The sequence below is a fragment of the Natrix helvetica genome (genome assembly GCF_964273705.1).
Source record: "Natrix helvetica genome assembly, chromosome: 3".
NCBI classification, from domain to species: Eukaryota; Metazoa; Chordata; class Lepidosauria; order Squamata; family Natricidae; genus Natrix; species Natrix helvetica.
The window spans coordinates 138079863-138106695 of record NC_138549.1 but is presented as its reverse complement, the minus strand read 5'-3'; the positions used below and the strand labels follow the sequence as shown (position 1 = coordinate 138106695).

Genomic DNA, 26833 nt, shown 5'->3' with positions numbered 1-26833 from the left:
GTCTGTCTGTCTGTCTGTCTGTCTGTTTCTGCCTGGCACAAAGAATCCCAGAAAAAAATCTGGATATTGTTTTTTAGACCAGGGTGGGTAAGAAATATATATTCACAGAGCCAATATAACCATGCATGTAGTGCCATTGTTTTCTATATAATCCCAACTAATGTGAATATCATTCAATAAATATGATTGTGTTTGGCCACACATATTTCAACAACATCTCAATGCTACATCCACGGAGAGAAGGATAATGAATTGTTTTGCAACCTATACTTTATTCTGATAAAACTTTACAGAGGAAGCCCTTACAAGACCCTTTTGGGGGGTTGAATGACCCTTTCGCAGGGGTCGCCTAAAACCATTGGAAAACACATTTTTGATGGTCTTAGGAACCGAGACACCAATTTTATGATTGGGGGTCACCATAACATGAGGAACTGTATTAAAGGGTCGCGGCATTGGAAAGGTTGAGAACCACTGCCTTACAAGGAAAGGACAATGTATTTATGGATAGTGAAAAAAGAGCAATTATTTGGGCAACTCTAGCCAGATCAAACTTTTTCTCGTAAAAATGCTTCTGATATTTAATGACTTACTATCTATTTCAGCATTTAATTATTGTAATTCAATAATATACTTTCCCAAAATGATACAGGTAGTCCTCGATATACAACCACAACTGAGCCCAAAATTTCTGCTGCTAAGCAAGATAGTTGTTAAGTGAGGTTTGCCCCATTTTATGACCTTTCTTGCCACACTTGCAAGCTATATTGTTATTATTTGTAATATTAGTAACATAGTTGTTGAGTGAATCTGGCTTCTCCGTTGACTTTTCTGACAGAAAATTGCAAATGATGATCACATGATCCTCATGATGATTGCAGTACAGGCAGGGGTGGGTTCCTGCCAGTTCTAACTTCTTCTATAGAAGAGGTTCCACAAATCTACAGTGCCGTTTAGAACCGGTTCCAGTTCCCTCCCCCCACCCGTCCACATATCATCAAGAGGAAGAGCAAGAGGAGGAAGTCTGGGAGTTGAAGTCCACAAGTCTTAAAGCTGTCACTTTTGAACACCCTTTGGTATTTTTCTAAAGGGTTAGGGGTGCAAGGGTCTTGTAACTTGACAGCTTTAAGACTTGCGTGTTTCAAATGCCAGAGTTTCTGAGCCAACATTTTGGTTGCTAAGCAAGAGCGTTGTTAAATGAGTTTCACCACATTTTACAAGTTGGCCACGCCCACCCAGTCACGTGACTGCCAAGCCACTCCCACTCAGTCACATGGCTGGCAAGCCACTCCCACCTGGTCACATGGCCAGCAAGCCACTCCCACAAAGCAGGCCATATCTACAGAAGAGGTTCAAAAAAAATTTGAAACCCACCACTGAGTACAGGGATCCTACAACCATCATAAATATGAGCTGTGTTTAAATAAATAAGTGTTTGGATTTTGTTTATGTGACCATGGGAATGCTGCAACAGCCATGTGAAAAACCATCATAAGTCACTTTTTTCAGTCCCATTGTAACTTTGATCACTAAGCAAATGGTTGTAATTTAACCTGCATATTAGCTATAAAATACAGGTGACTCTTACAATTCTTTTAAATTAAATCTTTTAGCCTCCTCCTCTTATAGAAACATAAATTACTTACCTGTTATGGGCAAATCAGTGACAGATGTCCAGAAGTTACTGCCCTTCTTGCGTTTCTCAACTCTGTAGCCCAAAATTTGTGAATTCCCTATTTTATGTGGTGCAGACCATGAAATTGTGATGGCATCTTTGTTGGCACTGTTAACTTTAGGTGGAGCAGGAGGGCTTGGAGAAGCTGAGGAATTGTTTCCAAGATTTTAAAGTTATGTTGTTTCATTGTCAACTGAGATAATAAAATAACAGCAAAGAGACGGTCTGATTTTAAAAGTAAAGTAAGTCAAAACTGGTTTTTACTGACAGGTGCCTCAATTACCCTCATAAAGCTATGCAAGAGGGACTGGTGAAGACAGTGAAGATAGCTGCCAACTAATGATCTGCAGATATGATCATGGTTAACATAATTAGGTTGTGTTAATTTTATTACCATAAGATCATATTTCACACTAAACCCTATCAGGTTTGCCCTGAATTTCCCTCCATCAGTGCTCTAGGACAGTGATGGTGAACCCATGGCACTTGTGCCACAGGTGGCACATGGAGCCATTTGTCAGGGCACGCGAGGCGCTGCCCTGTCAGCTGGCCAGCGCGCATGCGCGTGCTGGCCAGCTGAGTTCACCCTTTTTTAAAGCCATTTTTCACCCTCCCCAGGCTCCAGAGGCTTCCGGTTTGCTCGGAGGGTCATTTTGAGCACTCCAAAGGCATCAGGGAAGCCTCCGGATGGTCCCTAAAGCCTTCGGAGCACTCAAAACGACCCTCTGAGCAAACCGGTTTGCTCCGAGGATCGTTTTGAGTGCTCCGAAGGCTTCAGGGACCATCCGGAAGCTTCCCTGATGCCTCCGGAGGGCGTCCGGGGGGGCGGGGGAGGCTGTTTTCGCTCTCCCCAGGCTCCTATAAAGCCTCTGGAGCCTGGGGAGGGCGAAAAAAGCATGTAAAAATGGGGGGAGAGCGCCTGTAGTATGCGCATGCACACTGGGGGGGTCACGCATTGCATTATGGGTGTGGCACGCCCGCACACGACGCCCCCTGCGCTCCCCCCACTTATGGCACGTGAGCCAAAAAAGGTTCGCCATCGCTGCTCTAGGACTTCTGCTGTTTTATCTCTGGACTCCTAAAAATCAGGGAACTCCCTAAGGCACATTTACAGGGGACCCCAAATCATTGATACAACTCCCTAGGAGCCATTTACAGGGCTTCATTGCCCTCTCATTCCAAGTAGCGCATAAGGTCTCAGTTGGCCCATGCACCAGAGTCTCAGGAACCACCCTCAAGTCCCCTCTGAAACACAATAGGCTCCCTCAGATGCCTGGGGTCTCTGATCAAATAAACCCTTTCTCCCTGCAATGAGAATCAGCTAGAGTATATTGAATTCCAATGCTTTCAGAGAGAGATCTGGTCAGAATGAGATGCAGAGGTTTTCCTTACAACTGTGAATGTGGCTTTATTTTATCCTATCCCAAGAAGTAGCAGCAGTTCAAAACTGATTCTTCAATATCTTGGATCGATATTAGCAAAGAGAATAAATCTTCTAGTACTATTTATTGTATTAATTTATTGTATTAATGAAGTTTAATAAAGATAACATATTAGTATTATGTTAGAGTTTTCTGTAAGAACTGCCAAAATAATGCATCTGATGAATTGCCTGAAATGCTCAACAAATAATATTTGTGCAAAGTACTCATGAGATTGAATGGCAATGTTCATGTTCAATAGAATGCAGTCTACATTTAATATTGAAGACAAATTATTTAGGTTTTGCTATAGCATTAGACATTGTCATAGCCCTTTGACAAACATACATAAAGAAAATGACAAATCACCTTTTGCAGCAGCCATGACTTCATCAGATTCCAGGGCCTCACTGTTGCCCAAGGAATTCACTGCTTTCACCCTGAAGTAATAGCTTGTGTCGTGTTCCACTTTGTTGGTCGTGAAAACAGTAGAGCTTCCAGTGGTTTTTCCCAGTGTCACCCAGGTCTTTCTACCAACCTGTTGCCTCTCAATAATATAACTCTGGATTGGTTTACCACCATCATCTCTTGGGGGCTTCCACTGAATAGTTATGCCATTGGCGGAGCTGTCTAGAACCGCTATAGGGCCTGTTGGTGATTGTGGCTTATCTGAATGAAAGACCAAAACAGAGAACATGGTCAAGGGCTTTATTATACTCACATGAGAGAAGCTAGCAAGGCACTATTTACTCCCTTGATTATATTGAATTAGAGAATCAGACGCTAATTGATTAAATACTAGCAACACATTCTTAGCCATCTCCTCCTGCTCATCTGTCTACTACTACAATTGTCTTCTATCTGAGAAACAAGCATTCTGCCCAAATGGAAGAAATGTCCATCTTTGGTTCCTAATATGAGGTTCCCTTTTCCTCAGAAAGAACAGTACACAACAATAACCAAACAAAACATTTGGTCAAAGGAAGAGTTCAGAAAAAAATATTGGTATAATTATAGCAATGTATACATTATATATGTTGTATACCAGTGTTTCTCAACTTTTGTGTTTCCACATGGCCTCGTCTGACCTTTTTTTTCCCCACTGTAGCCCCTCTCTGTCCAGATTCCATTACTAGATATAGACATGAGACAGTAAGTGATACATTTTCTGATGCAAGTCAATATTTGCAATATAGTACACTTTGTTTTTCTGTGGCTACCTCACCATATGCTGTGGCCCCTGAAACATCTCTCATCTGTGGTCCCCTTTAAATGTCCTAGGGACCACAGAGGGCCATGTGGCCCTGATTGAGCACCACTGCGGCACATTATAGTGCTACAAACAAACTTCTTGTATCTGTCTTTGATTATATTGAAAAGGATTGTCTACTTTATTTCACGTCAACTTATTTTTATCCAGCTTCCTATGAAGAAGCAATAAAAATTCTTCCATGTACAAATGTTTAACATTACTTCATTTTCTATATACATTATAAAAATAGTTGCCTAAATACTACAGTTCCCTCACCTATCACTTCCAGCTTGAGAGGAACTTCAAAACTTCCACACCCATTCTTTAATCTCACTTTGTAATCTCCAGCATCCTTCCGGCAGGTGCTGGGTATGGAGAGTCGAGTAAAGTTCTCTGAAGAATCTATGTTTATCCTGTCATCATCCAGAAGTTCCTGATTATCCTTTAGCCACATTGCTGTGATTGGCTTTCGGCCTTCAAATGGAATCTTAACCATGGCATTTTTTCCTGCCTTTACCACGATAGGTTCCATCTTTAGTTTTTCCAGAAGTGTGGAGTCAACATTTGGAGGATCTGAAAAAGGGTACACTAAATAAGCCACTGAATGTAAAGAAAGTTGAAAGCTTGCTACTTTTGACTTTTTAAAAAAATCTTCTGACAAAACATATCTGCGGGCAAAATCTTCTGGCAAAACATGAGTGACTGCATAACTTTACTACTTGTTGAATGCTTAAATTCTCTCACAACAAACATGAAAATCTGCAAGAAAGCTAGGAGTGAGCTAGGAGTGAGTGACATGCCCCTCCCTCAGTTTTAATTCCACCCTTTTTCTAATGAGTCCAGTTTTGCTAATCTCCATTTATTCTTCCAAGTTCACAAATTTTAAGATTATTTGACAATAATCATTCTTTTTCTCCCAATGATGAAGCCTTAAGGACCTGTTTATATATCTATAAACAGGTCCTTATTGGACTGTTGGAAGAAAAGTTCATTTGTAGTATTTTAAGAGAAGATGATAAGTTAGTAAAATTGTTTATACTTGTGATTAAGGGGTAGTCATTTCTTTATATAAATTTTTCTCTTTTTCTTTGCTATATTCTTATTCTTTTCTTTCTTTTCTCCATTTTTCCTATTTTTCTTACTTTTCTTCATCTTCTATTTATCTTTTTTTTAGTTTATATTGTTTTTTATAGTGGCCACTTTTAATAAAATTACTATTAAAAAGGAATTCAATCTTTTTTAAAAAAAAACACCACTATGATTCCTACCAACCCAAACATAAAATCCTCGTAGCGTATGTACAAATCCTTAACAGTTTTGTTAGAACCCAAAGAAAAGTGTTCCCAAGATGAAGTTAAAAAAAATGATCCAATATTATAACCAAGGGAAGATGCTGTTCTTGACATTTAGAGCAACATAAAATATGGTACAAAGAGTGAAGGTAGGAGCCATTGGTAACCCTCCGTAAGAGAAATAAGATTCAACTATTAGAGTCACTGGGAATCAAGAGTTGTACTAAATGAAGGAAGGAAGGAAGGAAGGAAGGAAGGAAGGAAGGAAGGAAGGAAGGAAGGAAGGAAGGAAGGAAGGAATGAATAAATAAATAAATAAATAAATAAATTCAAATGATTGCAACATTTTGTATTAGGGGTCTAGATGCTAAAACATATAAAGAACAGTTGCAGGAACTGAGTATGTCTGGTTTAATGAAAAGAAGGACTAGGGGAGACACAATAGCAGTGTACCAATATCTCAGGAGTTGTCACAAAGAAGAGGGAGTCAAACTATTCTCCAAAGCACCTGAGGGTAGGACAAGAAGCAATGGGTGGAAACTAATCAAGGAGAGAAGCAACTTAGAACTAAGGAGAAATTTCCTTACAGAACAATTAATCAGTGGAACAACTTGTCTCCAGAAGTTGTAAATACTCCAACACTGGAAGTTTTTAAGAAGATGTTGGATAAGCATTTGTCTGAAGTGGTGTAGGATATCTTGCCTAAGCAGGGGGTTGGACTGGAAGACCTCCGAGGTGCCTTCCAACTCTATTCTATTCTTGATAGTCACCAACAGTAAAAGGCTTGTAAAGTGGTCCAAATGAATAAAATGAAATTTAATTGGAAGAAATGTGAAGAAAAAGGAAATGTATAAGTATTGAAGAGTTGCAATAGCACTTGTGAAAAGAATCTGGATGTTGTAGTAGATCTCAAACTGAAGGCTACAATTGCATTTGCTAAAAAGAAAAATGCTACATTTGGATACATTAACAAGTAGTTAGAGTCCAGATACTAGGAAGTGCATTGTCTCACTCTGCCTTGGTCAGGTCTCAAATGGAATATTGTGTCCAATTCTGAGCACCACAGTCTCAAAGGGCCACTGACAAACTGGAGTAAATTCAGAACATGTGAACTCCAAGATGGTGAAGAGACTGGAAGCCCAGTGCTATTGAGAACAGTTAAAAGAACAGGGGATAGTTCTGCAAAAGAGAAGACAGGGATAAGGAGAAGAGGAGAGATAAGTTAAATGTAAATATCTGTAGCTGCTATTATATAGACAAGGGAATAGACTTGTCAGCCTAGATGGTAGGATCAGAATTAATAAGCTAGATATTATGAAATAGTTCCACTTGATAAGAGCTGTTAACCAAGGAAATAAATTGATTCATTAGATGGTGTTATCTGATCACTGGAAATGTCTAAGCAGAAGTTGAAATGCTTTATTAGATACTGAATAGGAAAGTCTATCAAGTCTATGATTCTAAAGTTAAATAGACGGAGACTGAGAAGCAGTCTAAGTACTAAGAACAATAATGGAAAGTTATTGCAAAAAGAATAAGCATTAAGAGCAGGAAGTAGAGGCTTGATATTACATCCAGGTGTGATATAAGCTGTAATGACATGGGGAAAGTGATGATACATGATCCAAACAACAAGAGGAGACAGGGAATTTTGCGAGACAGTTTATTGTAATGGGTAAGGCATTGACTAGAAAACAAGAAGACCGAGTTCTAGATCCACCCAAAGCCAGCTGGGTGAATTTTGTCCAGTCACTTTCTCTCAGCCCTAGGAAGGAAGCAATATCAAAGCACTTCTGAAAAACTTTGCCAAAAAACGGCATGGTTTTGTCCAGGCAGTCTCCAAGAATCTGACACAATTGAAGAGAAGAAATATAAAATAATAGAAATATTACAAAAAATCAATACCTCACTAATGGTAAATCTTTCAAGTGCTACAGGCTCTCAGCTTTTGCACTACTGAAATGTTGATCTATATGGCTTATTAATTCAATGTCTTCTCCATTCTCTTCAGTCTTATGAACTCACAAAACTCTTATTCTAAAGCTAATGGCTATGACTCTAAGATATCCTTCAACCTACTTTTGTGCATTTTTCCATAAAATATTGATCTTTAAAGCGCTTCATGGCACAGGGCCTAGTTACATGCAGGATCGCATCCTGCCCCACACATCCCTACGACCAATTCGCTCACACAGAGAGGGACTTCTCCGGGTGCCGTCCGCCAAACAGTGCCGGGGGGCGACACCCAGGAGCAGAGCCTTCTCTGTGATGGGCCCAGCCCTGTGGAATGACCTCCCCCGTGACATCAGGATTACTTCCGATCTCCGCTCCTTCCGTGTACAGCTGAAGACCCACCTCTTTCAATTATCTGGCCTGGCTCAATCGTAATTTCTCTTATTCCTCCTAACTGTTTTTTAAATTGTCTTTTAAACGTTAAATTTTTTAATTGCATATTGGGTTCTTACAATTGGGGTATTTTAATGCTGATTTTTAACTGTCTATATGATGTAATTTGTTACCTCCTCCGTGTCCGTGTCCGTGTATGTGTATGTGTGTTTTGTATGTATGTATGTCTATGTGTTTTTTATACATCTTCTATGTTTTATATGCTCCATTGTACGCCGCCCCGAGTCCTACTTGGAAAGGGAGCGGCTAATAAATTCAAATATATATATATATATATATATATTTATAAAACCCTCTACAAGAGATCAATTGCAATTTATGAAAGAACAATTTATGGAGAGTCGGCTGTATGAGAACAGTATCAGAGAAAGCAAAGACGGTATCAGAAAGAAAGGAAGGAAGGAAAGGAAGGAAGGAAAGAAAGGAAAAAAAGAAAGAAAGAAAGAAAGAAAGAAAGAAAGAAAGAAAGAAAGAAAGAAAGAAAGAAAGAAAGAAATGACAGTGTTTGAAAAAGTATTGGAACAGGTATCCCCCCCCAAATTCCTGTCTTTAGTTTCACCAATGTATTATGACATCTCACTTTGGTTGCTTCTAAAGGAAAGGATTGCCCACTCATGTATTAAGTGCATGATTAACCACTGGCATTTAGCCATTGACATTTGATCTGCTAAATGATAACATGGCTAGGGTTACCTTCAACAAAAATAGATGCTTCTGTGCAGATGCCTTCAGCTTCAAATTTATATTTTCCAGCATGGCTGTCTTCTACTTTGTCTATTATTAGTTTGTGAACTGGGCCGTTTTTCTCAATGGAGACTGCTCCTAAACCTGTTACCTTGTGGGAAAGTTGAAAGAATGCAGAAAAATATGTTATCTTAAAAAAAAAAATCCACCATGCAACATTGAACAAACAATTCAGTTTGGTTCAAGACTAACTTTACTACAGATATGGGGAACCCTGGAGTTAGATAATCACTTGTTCAGATTTCAAAGATGTGCCAATGAGATAAACAATTTTCAGAAATTGGTAGTATTCATTGATCTTTTTTGAAAAAGTCATTAATAGTTTTTAATAGATTCATTCACTCATTTATACATTCCATTTTATTGCTTTTAAAAAATCATTGCACAACTGTGATGATTTTTCTTGCTTCAGATTATATTCCAGTCAAATGTATTTTTGTTGTTGATAATTCAACTCCATAATTTATAACCATATTACATAATTTCATCCCAACTGAATTAAGACACTGTCTCTTTTTACTATAATTTAAATTGGCAGTAAGGAGCTGTTCCTCTGGAATTTTAAATACCTATTTTAGATATATTTTATTTATGGTTTCTGTTTTATGTTTGGTGGCATTCTTTCTTTATTTTTTTGCATATCACCAAACCTAGCTGAAGAAGAATGTAATTATGACCTCAAGAATAGTTTACTGCAATGTGTGTTATATGGAACTGCCCTTGAAAATTATTTGGAAGCTTCAACTGGTGCAGAAAAGGGATGGTAATTTACAGTTGTGGCATTTGGCTTTTGACACCTCAATTGGAACATTAAGATATGAAATCAGATTGGCCCCATCCCAATAGGCATTTCATAAGACCTTGAACAATCCTAAAGCCCTGAGCAATAGAAAAGAGCCTGTTGTCCTGGCTATGTGGCTGATTGGTTGGATAATACCCAGCCTCCATGTGTTTTATTTTTATTTTTTGTTTATTTTATTGTAAGCTATCTAGAGTCATGTAAAAGTGGGATAAGCAGATATATAAATTGAATTAATAAATGGATTAGTTTTATTTTACTTGTTAAAAAGTATTATGCATTACTACGATAGTATGCTTGTTCATTGTCACCAGTACTATCGATTTGATTCCCAAGGAAAATTTCATTGGATACAATGTGTGTGAAAAAAGGAATTCTCCATCTATCACAAGTTAACAGCATCATACCTTCACTCCGTCTTTAAACCAAGTTCCGTTGATCTGATCATTATTGAGGCGGCAAAACAACTCAGTTGGTTTTCCTTTCTGAGCATGGACATCAAATAAACCTTGATGCAAACGGCAAAGTGGTTCTGAATAGCCAAAAGACAGAAACGCTCATTTTAAAATGGATTTTGTTTTTTTAAAATTACACACATCTTACAAATGCATATTAAAACACACTTTTAAGAAGAACTCATTCATAAATATATAAATACCTCTCAAGTCTTCTTCAAGCAGTTTTTCTCCTCTCCCTTTCCTTGAAAGTTCAGCTGGTGTAGATCCACTGGCCTCTAAATCAGAGAGCTGCCTTCTTCTGTCACCAGCATGAGATACAGTATCATAAAGGCCAGAAGCCTGGTCATAACCCAGGGACTCGTCGCCAAGTATGTCTGACTTTTTCTCATGTAGTGATCTATTAGCATCTCTAACTCCTATACTATCTCCACAGTGTACAACATCTTCATTGTAGTGATAATGGAAGTTTCTTTCATTATTAATTCCCACCTCATCAGCAATTGTGCTAGTTAATGCACCATCCTTCCCATATTGCCCACTTATTCCCATTATACCATTAATACTTCTACTACCTGGCACTCCATTCTTTCCATAAAGCCCATCTAATCCTACTTCCAATGAAGTAACCATTTCTCCATAAAGTCCACTTACATTACTAGCACCATCAAGTTTATCTAAGACATGTCTTTTTGAGATATCATTTCTTTCACAGAATCCAGTGCCTTTTCCACCTGCTGTGCAAATAGATTCACCTGCACCCTCAATATTCCCAGTTCCAAATTGATTAAATACACTCTCTTTGTCATAAATTCTACCAATAATGACATATCCAGTTGGAACTGCTCTACATAAAATATTATGCCCATCTACTCTGCCAATATCACCAAGTTCATAAATGTCACCTACATTTGGCATTTTGTCTTTGCCATAGTTTCCATCTTTTTCATACAGCCTAGAAACTCCTTCAAGACTAACAAGTCCCTCTGACATTCCATTCTTATCATAAATTCTAGATGTTTCTCCAATAACATTAGCTTTGCTAGCTAATCTTTCACCATTACTAAGTTCATCATCAACAGGACCAATTATCATGCTATTCTTGTCAAAGATTCCTCCGTTAGCACCTACTTTCCCCAATATGCCACCTTTCACATAGAGCCCATCTATTTCCCTAACACCACCACCATCAGAATAAAATCCACATGGCATAATATCCTGGCCAGGGATTCCAGCAGCATCTGCTTCATTTTGTATAGCATCCTTTCCATAGAATCTACCAGTGTCCTTAGCATCAATAAAACTTTTGCAATACAGCGTATCATTCCCACTAGAACTATCAGCTCCACAACTGCTTGCTTTATTTGGTATGCCATTCTTGTCATTGGGTCCAGCGATATTCACAGAATTACCATATTCACTAGCTCCAATTTTATCCAGCAGGACACCTTTACCATACAGTGTATCTGTTCCACCAGCACTACCAGCTATATTAGTGTCTGTTTCACCTAGCATGCCATCCTTGCCACAGTGTGCACTACTACCTTCTGTTCTCCCTAGCTTACCATAGTGTCCTAGTTTCCAATCATAAAGTCCACCTATGCCCCTAGCATCAGCTCCATTTATTTCAACTTCTTTGCCATGGTGTTCATTGATGATTCTAATAGTATAAGGTCCCCCAACAACAGCACCATCAAGTGTAGAATGTTTACCATAAAGGCTGCTTACGCTCATGGCCCTATCTTGTCCAATAGCACCTGTGCCTCTTAATATATCATTCTTATTGTATAGTCCATCCATGTTGTTAGCAAGATTACAAGCACTCATTCCTTGCAGCACACCATCCATATTATAATATCCATCTATGCCCACAGTACCATCAGGTCTAACAGCTCTTTTTAGTACATCCTTCTTGCCACTTATGCAAGCACCAGCATCAACTATCATACTATCCTTGCTATGCAGCACTCTTAGTCTTTCAGCATCATTATGTCTACCAGTGCTTGATTTAGCTGAGATTCCTTTTGTCCCACAGTTCACAACTAACCCTCCAGGACTAGGAAATCTAGCCACCACTTCAGATTCAGCCAACACTACATCATTGACACAAATCTCATTCATTGTCCCACCATCACCAATTCCACCTGCCATATTGCCACAGCCACTTTTCATGCCACCAAGCTGAGGTTGAAGATCTCTGACTTCCTCTAAATGATTATCTTTGTCGTAAAATTTCCCTGCAACTCCTTTATCACCTTCTGTTACATCAAATTCAACTGCTAGGCAATCATCTCTATAAAGTCTACTTCTGTCTCCAACTTCTGAGAGCTCATTATCCTTGAAATAAAGCATCCCTGCGCCACTTACCCCACCATCTTTAATACAGAGACTTCCATTGCTGTCAAACCTGACTCCTGATTGATGAGAATCACCCAATGTAATCTCCTTGCCATAAAGTCCTTCTATCTTTTCTGTTATGTCAAATCCAAGTCCAGAGCCACCATTGTATCCTACAATGTATTGATTGCTATTGACCTCTGCAGTGCCTAATATGGAATCTTGGAATTCCAAAACTGATCCTCTGTTAAATTTCTCTGCAGGATCTGTTCCATTAAGTGTGGAAGCTTGTCCTTCTGAATTTTGCCATCCAGGTCCAGTGTTGAAAACTAACATTGCATTTTTCCCATATTGGAAGATCTTGTCAGTCAAACTACCTATTCCTCTGATATTTCCACCTAGCACTGCATTCTGATCAAAGCCTATTTTATCATCACTTCTCAAAGATCCATCTTTTTCCAGGCTGTTATAAAGCTCTGCATTGCTATCTTGGCCATTCCCATACAGGGCATCTTTGCTCATGCTGAAGTGTGCAAAGAAATCTTGATCTTTCTGCCTTTCTCCTTGGTGACATTTCTTAGCATGCTCTTCATCTAACGGTTTGCTCCATTGTCCAGCTTTATCACTACTGTCCTCTTCAGATTGTTTTCTCTTTTCTTTAGAAGCTGTATTACAAATATACTGATGGTTAAATTGAAATGGCAAAGCCATTCATTTCTTGTAATTTAATGCAAAATAATTCAATTTAATGAATCAAACACCTTAATTAAATAAACATCAGTCCTCCTAGTTTTGCATTGTGATACTGGGTGAGCCTTTTAGTGCCACATCATAATCAGTAGTATAAAAGAACTGCTGTTTTTTTAAAAAAAAAACAGAAAATGAAATTATAGCCAATTTATCATTCATAAACATCTCATTTATGAACAGTAGTTATAATAGCAAAATAACTAGTATTATAAACATAGGTTTTCAAATTGCAAGGCATTATAGCTTCTATGTTATATGAATGATCTACATTAATTAATATTGATTTAACAATGATCACAGCTATGAGTTTTATAATACAGTTTCCACATTCAGATAGTTTAGGGATATATAATGATTCCAGTACTGCTGAAAACATTGCACTATACCAAGCAAATTATTATTATGTTTTTAGAAACTTATTCTTTGAAATCCTTCAAAGTAAAAACATATTTAAGACCAGTACACCAATGATGTTTGCAAAGCACACTGGACAACAATTCCTAAGCAAACAGTTTAGAGTAACTGGAAGAAGTCATTAATGATTAAGAAATCTTAAGTCTTATTCCAGTATGTTATCATTTAAATCTCTTTGCAACCCATAATTAGGCATTTCTCAATGAGATCTTCAATATAGCACTGTTGGATGTTTTTAGAAGGGAAAGGGGTTATGTTGTAAGAAATCAAGATTAGATCATCACTCACATTTGACTTCAAGCCAAGTACTTGAAGAACAGCTTCCAGTATCAATGGTGTAAGTCTCTTTGTCAGAGGACTGGATGTTTTTAATGCCTAGATGGTAAATAAGGCCATCATTCAAGATTGAGATATCATAATTTTTCATTTGATTCTAAAAGGGTTACTAGGCTTCATAGAAGAGGCACTGAAAATAGCATTTTCTTTCTAACGGCACTTCATTCTCACTAAGTAGAGAGCAACAGTTTACAGGAATGGCTGAAATAATTAATTGGAAATATACAAACAACAAATTCAAAATGTGGGGCAGAAGAAACCTATAGGTGGAAAAAGTGTGGCAAATATCGATTTCATTTACCAATGAATGAAGGTTACCTATCTACTTTTCAAACTTAGCTGAGAATAATCAGATGTATAATGTAGTTTTTCTCAACTAAAATTTGGTGATAAAATGTCTCCTTGACAATGTTAGTAACAAACTATCAGCATACATTCGTTATTTCAAAAGTATTTTTACAATCCAGTTCGCCTACAATCAGGATTTCCAGCACTCAAACAATAAAAAATGTTTTAAATTATATTATTTTGTTTCATTTTTATATTTAAAATGGGAAGCATATTTTGATATCCTACAAATATTATATTAAAAAGGTAAATCACTCAAATTTCAACTTCACAATATATTAAAATGTATAAAAAGGCTTTAAACTCACATTTTGAGAAAAATATCCACATCGATGTAAGAAGAAACTACCTGAAACCAGAAACTTTTCTGTCCTAATTTTAGCTTCCAATTTACACAAAAAGCTTTCTGTAAATGTTGGATTCATTTATGAGATTGAGGGTTATTTCACTTATTGAGGCATTTCAATGTTCATTTTGTACATAGTGAATTATACATCTTGGCATCTATAATTATGTACTTTGAAAATGCATGTTTATTCCATGTTCATATGATTTATTAATCTGGCATTTTTTTCATAATATATTACTTATGGAGCTAATATTTAAGGATACTATAAATCCTTGGGATTTATTTCCTGGTTACATGCACAAGATCACATACGCTTGATTATAGATTAGTCTAGAGTTGTGCAAAACCACTTTTCTATTTGTTCTCGTATTAAATTATCATTAATAGAATTATTCATTTGTTAAAATCACATTTTTTCATTATTATTCTAATAATTATTGTTCATGAACTTTACTTTCAGCGGAAAACAGAGTTGAATGTTTAAATCTAGACATCTATATTTTCTATCCACCAACTACAATGAGAAACGTGGCAAATTTTAAGGGGGGAAAGGGGGGGAAATTGTCTTTAAGATCACTTTTTTGACTACGCATAATAAAGTTGGGAAAATACAGGGTTTCTTCAGTTGTGCTAAGCAAACTGCACACTTAATATAATATAATATGTGATCCTGAGAGGCAGTTTGGTGTAGTAGTCAAATATTGGAGGTGACTGAATGGAAACATAGAAGTAGTAGCAATCTCACAATTCGGCATTAATTTTTTCCTACATTTATGATATGAACATAAAAGAGGAGCGGAGGAGGAATTGATAACTCTAAGGAATATGAAAATGATTTTTAATATGAAAACGCCACTGTTTGTTTATATGCTTTGAAGTTTTGCTAGCTTCTTTGTTATACTGAAGGGCAGATGTTACAGGATATTTACCAACAGCTGTTCCAGAAATGTGGACAGTCAAAAAGTGCTTTGGAAATATAAAGAGCAGTGCAAGTAAGATTTGAAGAATCTTTGAATTTAAGTAATGTTATGCTGTACTTTTAGTGAGCTCTCTGGAATCCAGCTGTGGCTGATTGAAAAAGTTAAACAGGTAAGGATTTGAATGGTTGAATGCCAGAAAACCATAAGGGTCTAGCTAGACTGAAAAGTGTATTGAAATTGTATATAAAAGTTATAGAAAGCAGAAATGGCAAGTGCAAATTGCTTTCTTATTGCAAAAAAAGAAAATGTTCATGAAATCAGAAACAAAGCCTGACTCACAAGACTGTTTGATTGTTTTATATATTTATGAGAAGCTGATTTAAAAACAAAACAAGAACAGAACAAAAAGCCTGTCTTCTACCATTGTCTGACAGTTTCAAAGTACCCGGTTCTTCTGCTCTTTCTAGCCACTCCATGTCATAATTAAAATATGATCTGTTCCTTCTTATTTCTCATCTATCGTAATTTCAGTCTGAGAAAATGAATGCTAAACATGAGCAACAAATGAATATGGCGTTTCAAACTTATCTACACTTTAGCATTTATTTCTTCACTAGTAACAAATGAAATGAATTCATCCTAGTTTGTCAGATATTTCATTTGTTATGAAACAAATGCACACCCATGCAGAGACTTTGGTTGGGAAGCCTTACTTTCTGCTTCCAGTTCAGTGGAGAAGATATCTACATCTTCTACTTTGACCTGGTAAATGCCAGCATCGTTTGGCTGCAGATCATTTATCGTAAAATGATAGTTTTTGCCCTCTTGCTGTAGGCGGTGCTTTAAGTTGTCATGATTAACTCCAAAGTTGATCTTCTGACCATCCTAGAAGTAAGATGAGAGAACAAACAAACAGGCAAAGCTACATCCTTGTAAAATAAATCTGGATTCACTTTAAGATTTGAATGATGGTTACTTTAAGAAAAACATAGTAGGTGCCAGCCCTGGAGTCCTTTTCCCCTGGCTCCTTCAGGGCTGCCACAGCAAAGATGTGTCAAGCTATGGGAATGGGAGGAGGGAGGTAGAGATAGCTGGGGGGATTGTAGCCAAAATAAAATTCTTTCCTCTGAGAACCAAGGATTTTACCACCAGGTACAAGGAGGTGGGATCTGAGACCAAGTGAGCCTTGGACCTGATTGGACCATGGGATGGACTGCATGGGCAGGGGAAAGAAAAATTTACTTTTAACTAGGGGGAAACCCAAGGGAGGTTCAGAATTGGGCATCCCCAGATGTGTTAATATGACATGCCTAATAAATCTATATTTTGAGGAATATGCCTGCCTTGGAGTTTTGATTCTGTTGGGTGTATTACTAGGTGTATTACTGACAATAAGCACTAATTTGTTATTAGCCATATCTAAACTGGTCAAATCTACCAGTAGGATTTTCCTTGTAAAACAATAACTTGTTTTTGGGATGAATAGTGGTCAATTTAAATTGCTAAGAAGAACGGAGGACTGCTATTGAAAAGAAATGGACGCATGAGAGTTCAAAAGACCCAAGAATCAGATTGCTATTGCACCCATGAGGACTATTATCCAACCATTTGGAAGGACTGCTGCTCTGCTGAATTATATTCTTTTTGTAACATCTAACCTGGATTATTTTACTTTCCTCTTTCTCTTCTTTCTTCTTTCCTCTGTTCATTTATCTCTTTTCTTATCACCTCTATTTGTTTTTTTAAACTGTTCTCCTAATATTTGTGGTTTATATGCTACCACAAAGGAAGTCTATATATAAAAACCATACTGGCAATGTTATTTCTGAGATAAAATTGCTACTGTTGAATGAAGTGTTAATCTGCTCAGCTGTTTAGCTCCAGTTCAGTCATGGCATTCTCTCGTAAAGTTCACGTGTCGAGTTAGCCAAATCACTCTCCTTCCTTACTTTGTAGAGGCAAATTCTGCTTTCTGGGTTTTTCAGTTCCATCTCTAGGTCAAATGTAGCATTTCTTTGCTCTTTATTGACTTTCAGATGCTTCAGATTTGCAATACTGTATACATACTGTAAGAACAAGAGAGAGGTAAATCATTTAAGATATTGTAACATTTTATATACAATATTCACACTAGCAAAATAAAACAAATTAATTGTTGAATGAATGAATGAATGAATATTTATTTCTTAGCCGCACCCTCTCCCGAAGGACTCGGGGCGGTGTACAATAAAACATATAAAATACATATCTGGACAAGACATACATATAACAAAAACGTGTACTAAGACGTGTACAAGGAGGAGGTGGGCTGATGGATAAAAACAATTAAAATCACAATATTTAAAAAACCCTAAATAAATAAATACAATTAAATTACACAAATAAAAAAACCCGTCAGGAGCGATATAGTTAGATCATGGTTGAGCCAGGCCAGCTACTTGGAATAGGTGGGTCTTGAGCTTTACACGGAAGGAGCGGAGGTCAGAGGTAGTCCTAATATCCGGAGGGAGGTCATTCCACAGGGCTGGGCCTGCCACAGAGAAGGCTCTACTCCTAGGCGCCGCCCCTCGGCACTGTCTGGTGGACGGCACCTGGAGGAGTCCCTCTCTGTGCGAGCGAATTGGTCGCAGGGATGTATGGGGCAGGATACGATCCCGCAAGTAACTAGGTCCTGAGCCATGTCAAAGAAACCAATCTTTTACTCCATTTGAAGATGCTAAGACCGTGATTGTGAACCTGTGGCACGCATGCCACAAGTGGCATGTAGAGCCTTCTCTGAGGACATGTGAGCCATCACCCCAGCTCAGCTCCACCGCACATGCCTCCTGGTGGCCAGCTGGATTTTGGGCCTCTGCTGCGCATGCATGGGGCAGTGTGCACACGGGGGTTTGCATGCGCATGCATGCCTGGTGGTGCATGCAGGGGGTCATGTACACATGCGTGGGGGTGGGGAGAGCATGGGAGGTCACACACCCATTGCATTATGAGTGCATAGCACGCACACGCATTTTTGGCACGCAATGACAAAAAAGTTAGCCATCATGTGATAAGACAATTATTTCTCAGTGGAATATACCATGGAAATAGTCTCAAGACTTGTAACAGGATACTTTTTAATGATTAGTGGTTACTTCATCCTTAAAATGCAATGAAAGTTTGCATCCTGTTGATGTTTTAATTCACATGTCAATGACAACTTATTGAATATTTATTTACTCAAACCACAGGATATGAAGCAAGATGGTCTTACTTGATCCTGTTTATCCTCTCTCGCCTTCTTCATTTCCTGAAGTTTTCTCAGCATCCCGCGGAAATCAACAACTCCATACTTCATGCAAATCTTCTCATAATCTTTCTTCTCTGCATTTAGCAATATTTGTGCAATCTGTTCCATGTCCATTTTTTCCTTTGGAACAGCTGAAGGTGTTCTACAGGTTAATTCCCAAAAGATAAACCCAGAGTCTACATGAATTGCAAAACACCCAAAATTTGTTATGTAATTGTGGAAGAAGCATATGAGGGAAAAGCTTGGAGGGCTACTTTTTATCATTACATTAGTGAAATTTCATATACTTTTCAAAAAGATATGCTGTTCAGTTTATAATAGCAGTCATCTTCTGTTTAAGACATATCATTTACAATTTATTGTTAGAAGCGAAGCTAACTCAGTACTGAAAACCTAACTTGGGCAGGTGATGGGTTTTCTATTGGTTGGTATTGTAAATAAAGAAGACCTCATCAAAAATATTGAACATCTATCCATACACAGCTTAAATAGATAATAGATGTAGATATCCTTGCAGGTATATTTTGTGGGACAGAATCATCTGACATAAAGAAAGTCAATATTTAAGAGAAAAGGTTAACTGGAAATAATTGTTGATTATGTCCAATTGTTGATAGATGTATTATATAGAAGATATATTACTGAAGAATCCTTTATTGAAGACAGCTCTTTATTACTAGGAGAAGCAGAACAACAAAACAACAATTTAGTTTACTGGAATCTGAACTTCTGTCTGCCATTATTGCTACTATTAATATTAGTACTGTATCTACTATTATGATTATTATTGCCAACACATAACAAAAGAAAATATAGCTATTTAACATAAGCCATTGTTGCAAAGCTCACCTTTTCTTTAATGTTTTTCTGAAGTCCTGAAGCTCTTTCTTTAGATCTATAAAAGATTTTAAACACTATCGTAAGAACTGAGCTTACACCACAGGAAATGTGTAAGCTTCAAAAATGATTTAGAAGAAGTGCTTTATATCGCCATGTGAATCTAAAATATATTTTTTAAACTTGGCAAATTTAAGATGTGTGAACTTCAACTCCCAGAATTTCCCAGCTAGCGTATTCAACTTCTGGGAGTTGAAATCCACAGATCTTAAAGCTGCCATTTTTTTAAAAAAAAAAACACCACTAGTCTAAAATCAATAGCAGCTTCTTAAAGAGTTGTATTACCACTCTTTTAAAGTAACAGCAATTTTTCATGAAAAATGCTATCATGAAAATCTGCAAGAACTTAGATTGCTTTAATGGACAGCAGAGACATGCTGTTTGCATGAAGTAAAAAAAAAGGTGCTTGTTCAAAATCATATTTTAAGGGTACATAACAGCTCATAATTTAAAACTTACTAAATCTTTAAAATGATTCAAAATTGTCAAGCAGTCACTGAAGAGCTGGGTTTGACTTTCTGGATTACCACTATTATGATTTTTTTAAAATAACATGTATGGCTCAGGGGTGAAATCCTCCCAGTTCAGTCTGGTTCAGCCAAACTGGCAGGGACGATTGGCATCAGTTGTCTGAACCGGTGACAAAAATCCCTGGTGGCCCCACCCACCCACACCCACCTGCTTGCCCTGTCGCCATTTACTTCTTCCAGCCACTCAAACCATTCACTCAATCCAAATGTTTCTCCCTCCATTCACAGCAGAGCTGCTGTAGCCTGTCCCTTTAAGGTAGACCCAGGGAGGGAGGGGGCCAGGGGGGGGACCATAAAGAGAGCAGCAGCTCTGCTGTAAACAGGGATAAACATCCGGATTGTCTCTGCCACAGAATTCAATGTTAAATGCAGCAGAGAAAATCCAAACGTTTCTTTCTCTATTCACAGCAGAGCTGCTGCAGCCTGTCGCTTTGAGATAGTCCCCGGGAGGGAGGGGGCCAGGGGGGACCATAAAGGGAGCAATAGCTCTGATGTGAATGGACTCATACACACATTTTTTCCTACTGGATTCAGTGGGTGTGGCCTGGTGGTGGGGGCATGTGACTGAGTGGGTATGACCATAAGTGACATCACGTTGGCCATGTCCACTCAGTCACAGGACCACCACCACCAAGCCACACCCACAGAACTGGTAGTAAAAAAAATTGAATTTCACCACTGGTATGGCTACTCACCTGCCTGTTGTATCACAGGAAGCAGTGTTTTCTTCTTGAAGTCTAGTGATCCATTTTGATAAGAGATGAAACAAAAGGAAGAGATGGTGAGACAGAACGAGAATCCTTAATTAACAATACCATGGTAGGAATACTCACAACAAAATCAGGCCATGCAGAATTTATAGTGATTATAGTTAGCACTTATACAGTCTTCATTGAGACAAACGTACATGACTGATGTTAAAGCATCTAAACATTTATGGGAAACAGCTTTTTTTAGACAACTTACAAGGATGTTAAATTGTGACTTTAGTTTATGAATAGGATCATGTGATGCTAGGCAATGTTTAAAAAGGAGCAGGCCTGGTCATACGATCACGACCACATCTTTGGTTTTTTTTACACAAATACACATGCATACTTTTTCCGCCCCTGATATCAGCCCCAAAATTGCATGTCACAGATAGATTGCTCAGGCAGATTGCCACATGCTAACACGATTTAATTACCCTCTATAATTTTGAGACCGGCAGTACAGGTCGCTTCCCCATACTCATTCACAGCAATACAACGGTACAAATCAGCATCATCTGAAGTGATTTTATTTATCTTCAAAGGGAAAATAAAATGAAATCAGGGCAATGAATACAATTACAGTTTCTTAGATAGGTATAATATATTTCTCACTCTTCTGTTTCCTGAATAAAAAGGTAGAACTGCCAATCCTGGGAAATTTACTGTATATCTATCTGTCCATCCATCCATCTATCCATCCATTTTTTAAATTAAATGCTAAACCTTACCTGCAGGATAAATTCATTTGTGGCAGGATTAAAAGATGTTTGGTATTTCTGAGTATCATCCATTTCCCTATTATTGCACTTCCATAAAACTTTTGGTTTTGGTTCACCTTTGACCACAGCTCTGAAAATGGCATTTTTACCTGACAAAGAAGAAACAAAAAAAACATGTAAGCTGCTTTTCAGTGGGAAGTAGAAATCTAAACTATTTTTTTAAAAAATCCCTATGGAGCATGGGTTTTGAGTTCTAAAAGCCCTTTGTGCATATTAAAAATAAATCAGAACGGAATGGCGAAAAAGCATAGCAAAGGATATAGCTTAAGGACAAAAATCATTTCTAGCATTTAAGATCCCCATGCTTTAAATCAGGTATCAGGGACAAATCAAAGCAGTTAGCATTTACCAGGGGTTTTTCCACTGATTAAAATAAATTGCTTAAAAGAATTGCTATTCAGTTAGAAACTTAAGAATTGAGCTAACAAATCCTTAAGAAATCTCACCTTCCTGTAATGTTACAGTGATTGGTTTCCGCTCAAAATCAGGAGTGCTGTACCCTCTAGGAATATCTTCTACAAGCTGTGTAATGGCCACCCCAGGGAGGGCAGATTTATTCAAAGATTTAACTGAAAAGTAATAAAGGTCAAATTAAAAAATCAAAAGTTGATTGCAAATCAAATATCCAGGTATCTATTTCTACAAGATTGCAAAATGGCTTGGCATTAAAGAAATAACATAGTACATAAATTATATTCTGTACTGGATTTAAAAAATTTTTTATACAAAACTAATTAGACCATTTTAACACAATAGGGATATGAGACTGCATTAATACTTTTTTATTTATTTATATCCCATCTTTATTATTTTTACAAATAACTCAAGACAGCAAACATATCCAACATACTACTTCCTCCTATTTTCACAACAACTCTGTGAGGTGGGTTGGGCTAAAAAAGAGCGGTTGGCCCAAAATCACCCATCTATCTTTCATGGCTATGGCAGGACTTAAACTCATGATCTCCTGGCTTCTAGACTGGGGTCTTAATCAGCAGACCAACTGGCTCTTCCACTATGTTTTGTTGCAGTAACTGATGTAGAATCCCAGATTGTAATTGAAAGCATGACATTTTCCTAAATTTTCAGTTTTAGTACTCTGTTGCCATTACCTCTCCTATTCTTTTCACTTCTACCATTAGAACCAGCGGTGGGATTCAGCCAGTTCACACCTATTTGGGAGAACCAGTTATTAACTTTCTAAGCAGTTCGGAGAACTGATTGTTGGAAGAAATCTCATTTTGGTTTTGTTTTTTTTCACTTTACAGCGCTAATGCTGTAAGGAAGGCAGGCAGGAAATATGTCAATCATGCCTCCCTCAGCAACCAAGAAAGAAACCACTTAACTCCAATTTGCAGAATTAAGAGTACTTTTACTGGTTATAAAAAGATAGCAGCTAAGCAAAGCAAGATCTGAGGCAAAAGCGCGCAAAATCATACATATGAATATGTGACCAACCCCCTCCCCCGGTAACCCTCATCCCACTGTCCAATCCACAAATCCCTCAGGTGTCATGTAAGTTTCATCTTCAAGGAGCATCATCAGGTTGGCATGCAGGATGGTTAGTCTTGACCAACACCAAACACCAGTCTCCAGCATGTGCAGTAGATGGTGAGAACAAAACTCCCTTTTTACAATCTCTCCTGTATTAAAACTTCCCCTCCCAAATACCAAGCTCCCCCTCCCTGTTTCAATGGCAGCCAAAAGCAAATAGCGAAGCAGAGGCTGACAAAATATTTTGATATTGTTCCTAGCCTAATTGCCCTGCTTACTGAAACTGCCTCTCCGGTTAACCCTTATTATATTGTAACAGCTAATGCAAAGCGCCCATCGATGTAAGTGACGTTGAGTTGGCCACGCCCACCCAGTCACATGACCACCGAGTGCCACCTACCCAGCTGGTCATTAAGGCAAAGAACCAGTTGTTAAATTATTTGAATCCCACCACTGATTAGAACTCAACATTTTCTGACTCCAAACACACACAAAGCTTTTTTTTTTTGGAGCTTAATCAAATGTTTACCTCTACACAAATTGCCTCTCAATTATCAGAACTCCAAAACTATGACATTATATTGGGAAATATTAATTTAAAACTCCTTTTACTTGAACTCCTTTTACTTGAACTACCAAAAGTGTGTCAAAAGTAACAAATAAATTAGACCTATTTTTGTCATATTGTATAAAAATTAAATGATTTATGATTATATATTTAATTTCAAGAGTTCAGGGGACTTATTTTTTTAAAATGCTCTGTTTGGTAGATCACATATTTCAAAGCATGTGAATTCCAACCATTTACTTTAAATTGAATGAGACCGGATAAAAACATTAACTGGAGTTTAAATGTGTACATCCAAGCCATGGAAATAATGTTGAGTGAATAATTTCAATTTCAATTTCAATTTATTTGATTTGTTAGCCGCTCCCTCTCCACAAGGGACTCGGGGTGGCGTACAGTAAAAAAGCACACATATATATACATAAACACATACACGGAGGAGGTAACAATCATTAAATACATAAAATAATAATAATAAAATTAGAAATTAAAATACCCCAGTTTAAAATTACTGATTTAAAAAAGACTGTCAGGAGGAATAAGATGGAACTATGGTTGAGCCAGGCCGGATAATTGAAAAAGGTGGGTCTTGAGTTTTGAACGGAAGGAGCGGAGATCGGAGGTAATCCTAATGTCAAGGGGGAGGTCATTCCAAAGGGCTGGGCCCATCACAGAGAAGGCCCTACTCCTTGGTGTCGCCCTCTGGCATTGTTTAGTGGACGGCACCCGGAAAAGTCCCTCTCTGTGAGAGCGGATTGGTCGTAGGGATGTATGGGGCAGGATGCGATCCCGCAGGTAGCTAGGTCCTGTGCCATGGAGCGCTTTAAAGATGGTAATCAAAACCTTGAAATGCACCCGATAGACCACAGGAAGCCAATGCAGCTCGCGCAGGAGAGGTGTTACATGGGAGTATCTAGTACTCCCTATAATCACCTGCGCGGCCGCATTCTGGACCAACTGTAGTCTTTGAGTGCATCTCAAGGGAAGCCCCATGTAGAGAGCATTGCAGTAGTCTAGGCGAGACGTCACCAGCGCATGGGTGACTGTGCGTAAGGCATCCCGGTCCAATAGGGGGTGCAATTGGCGCACCAGACGCCCCCCTTGCCACGGCTGTTGCATGGTCATCCATGGACAGCCGGGAATCCAGGAGGACACCCAAATTGCGCGCCCGCTCCATGGGGGCCAGTTGCTCGCCCCCGATGGCCAGAGATGGAAGCAACTGGTTGAACCGGGGGGCCGGAAGCCACAGCCACTCCGTCTTGGAGGGGTTGAGTTTGAGTCTGTTGTCACCCATCCAGACCCGTACGGCTTCCAAACACCGGGACATCATTTCGACGGCCTTGTTGGGGTGGTTCGGGGTGGAAATGTACAGCTGCGTATCGTCAGCGTACAGATGATATCCCACCCCAAAAACCACGAATGATCTCGCCCAGCGGCTTCATATATGTGTTGAACAGGAGAGGCAAGAGGACCGACCCCTGTGGCACCCCACAAGTGAGGGGGCTCAGGGTCGACCTCTGCTCCCCTGCCAACACACGTTGCGTCCGGCCGGAGAGGTAGGAGCCGAACCACCATAAAACGGTGCCCCTAACCCCTAGCCCCTCCAGCCGGTGCAAAAGGATACCATGGTCGATGGTATCAAAAGCCGCTGAGAGATCTAATAGGACCAGGATAGAGGAACAACCCCTATCTCTGGCCCTCCAGAGATCATCAACCAACGCGACCAAGGCCGTCTCTGTGCTGTGCCCGGGTCGGAAGCCGGACTGGCGCGGGTCTAGATAATCATTTTCCTCCAGGTGACGTGGGAACTGTTGGGCCACCACACTCTCTACAACCTTCGCTAAAAAGGGAAGGTTGGAGACAGGACGATAATTGGCTAGCTCCGTTGGGTCCAGGGAAGGCTTCTTGAGTAAGGGTCTCACAACCGCCTCTTTCAAGGCGGCTGGAAGAGAACCCTCACCCAACGAAGCATTCACTAGTCCCAGGAGCCAGTCACGTGTAACCTCCCAGGATGCCAGTACAAACCAGGAGGGACACAGGTCCAATAAACATGTGGTAGGTCGCAGTCGCCCACGTAACCTGTCCAAATCCTCGATGGCAACCGAGTCAAACTCCTCCCAGAGTGGTCTCTCAAGACTCGCCTCGGGCGTCTCCCCTAGCCCACTGAAAGGGACCCATTCCCTCCGGATTTGAGCGATTTTATCCTGCAGATATTTCCCAAATTCCTCTGCCCTGCCCTGTAGAGGGGCTTCCCGCGGCCTCTGTGTCAGAAGGGAGCGGGTCAGCCGGAACAGGGCGGCAGGGCGGTTATCTGCGGACGCAATAAGAGCGGCACAATGTCGACGTTTGGCCGCTCTTAATGCCACAAGGTATGTCCTTAAGTAGGTTCGTACCTGTGCTCGGTCAAGTTCAGAGCGGGAGGATCTCCAACGACTCTCTAGGCGTCTCTTGTGGTGTTTCATCACCCTTAGCTCTTCGGTAAACCAAGGGGCCAGGGTGGTTCGTTGGCGCAGGAGAGGCCGCAAAGGCGCCACCCGGTCTAGGGCCCCGGCAGTCGCACTATTCCATGCGGCTACCAGGTCCTCTATCCGGGGGCGGGTCAGGTCTACAGGAGGTGGCCCAAGCTCCGTCTAGAACTTATCCGGTTCCATCAGGCACCTGGGGTGGAACTATCTAATGCCTTCCGGTTCCGCCTCCCCGCAGTTGGGGGTAGCACCAGGGAAGTCAAGTCGGATAAGTGAGTGATCTGACCATGACAGGGGAGTGATAGCTAAATCCCCTATTCCCAGATCACTCATCCACTGGCCAGAGACAAAAACGAGATCCAGCGTGTGGCCTCCCTCGTGCATGGGGCCCTGAATTAATTGAGTCAGGTCCATGGCTGTCATGGAAGCCATGAACTCCCAAACCACCTCGGGCGCTTCTCCCATCGACGGCAGGTTGAAGTCCCCCATCACTAAAAGTTTGGGGGTCTCAACCGCCACCGATGCGATCAGCTCGAGGAGTTCAGGCACGGCCGCTGATGTATA

At 39.4% G+C, this 26833-nt stretch overlaps 1 protein-coding gene across 1 annotated transcript in view; it reads right to left on the bottom strand.

The window, feature by feature from the left end:
• Positions 1 to 26833, bottom strand: part of IGFN1 (immunoglobulin like and fibronectin type III domain containing 1) — a gene marked incomplete at its 5' end in the record, with an annotated part of 39169 nt that overhangs the window by 8527 nt on the left and 3809 nt on the right. Inside the window, 14 exons of the mRNA XM_081949177.1 lie at positions 1647 to 1820; positions 3466 to 3765; positions 4625 to 4921; positions 8740 to 8881; positions 9997 to 10121; positions 10248 to 13046; positions 13834 to 13978; positions 14538 to 14635; positions 16212 to 16383; positions 17448 to 17564; positions 18749 to 18960; positions 21398 to 21497; positions 21692 to 21831; positions 22189 to 22311. Coding sequence (XP_081805303.1) covers positions 1647 to 1820; positions 3466 to 3765; positions 4625 to 4921; positions 8740 to 8881; positions 9997 to 10121; positions 10248 to 13046; positions 13834 to 13978; positions 14538 to 14635; positions 16212 to 16383; positions 17448 to 17564; positions 18749 to 18960; positions 21398 to 21497; positions 21692 to 21831; positions 22189 to 22311 — 4944 coding nt within the window. The remainder of the gene's footprint in view (positions 1 to 1646; positions 1821 to 3465; positions 3766 to 4624; positions 4922 to 8739; positions 8882 to 9996; positions 10122 to 10247; positions 13047 to 13833; positions 13979 to 14537; positions 14636 to 16211; positions 16384 to 17447; positions 17565 to 18748; positions 18961 to 21397; positions 21498 to 21691; positions 21832 to 22188; positions 22312 to 26833) is intronic.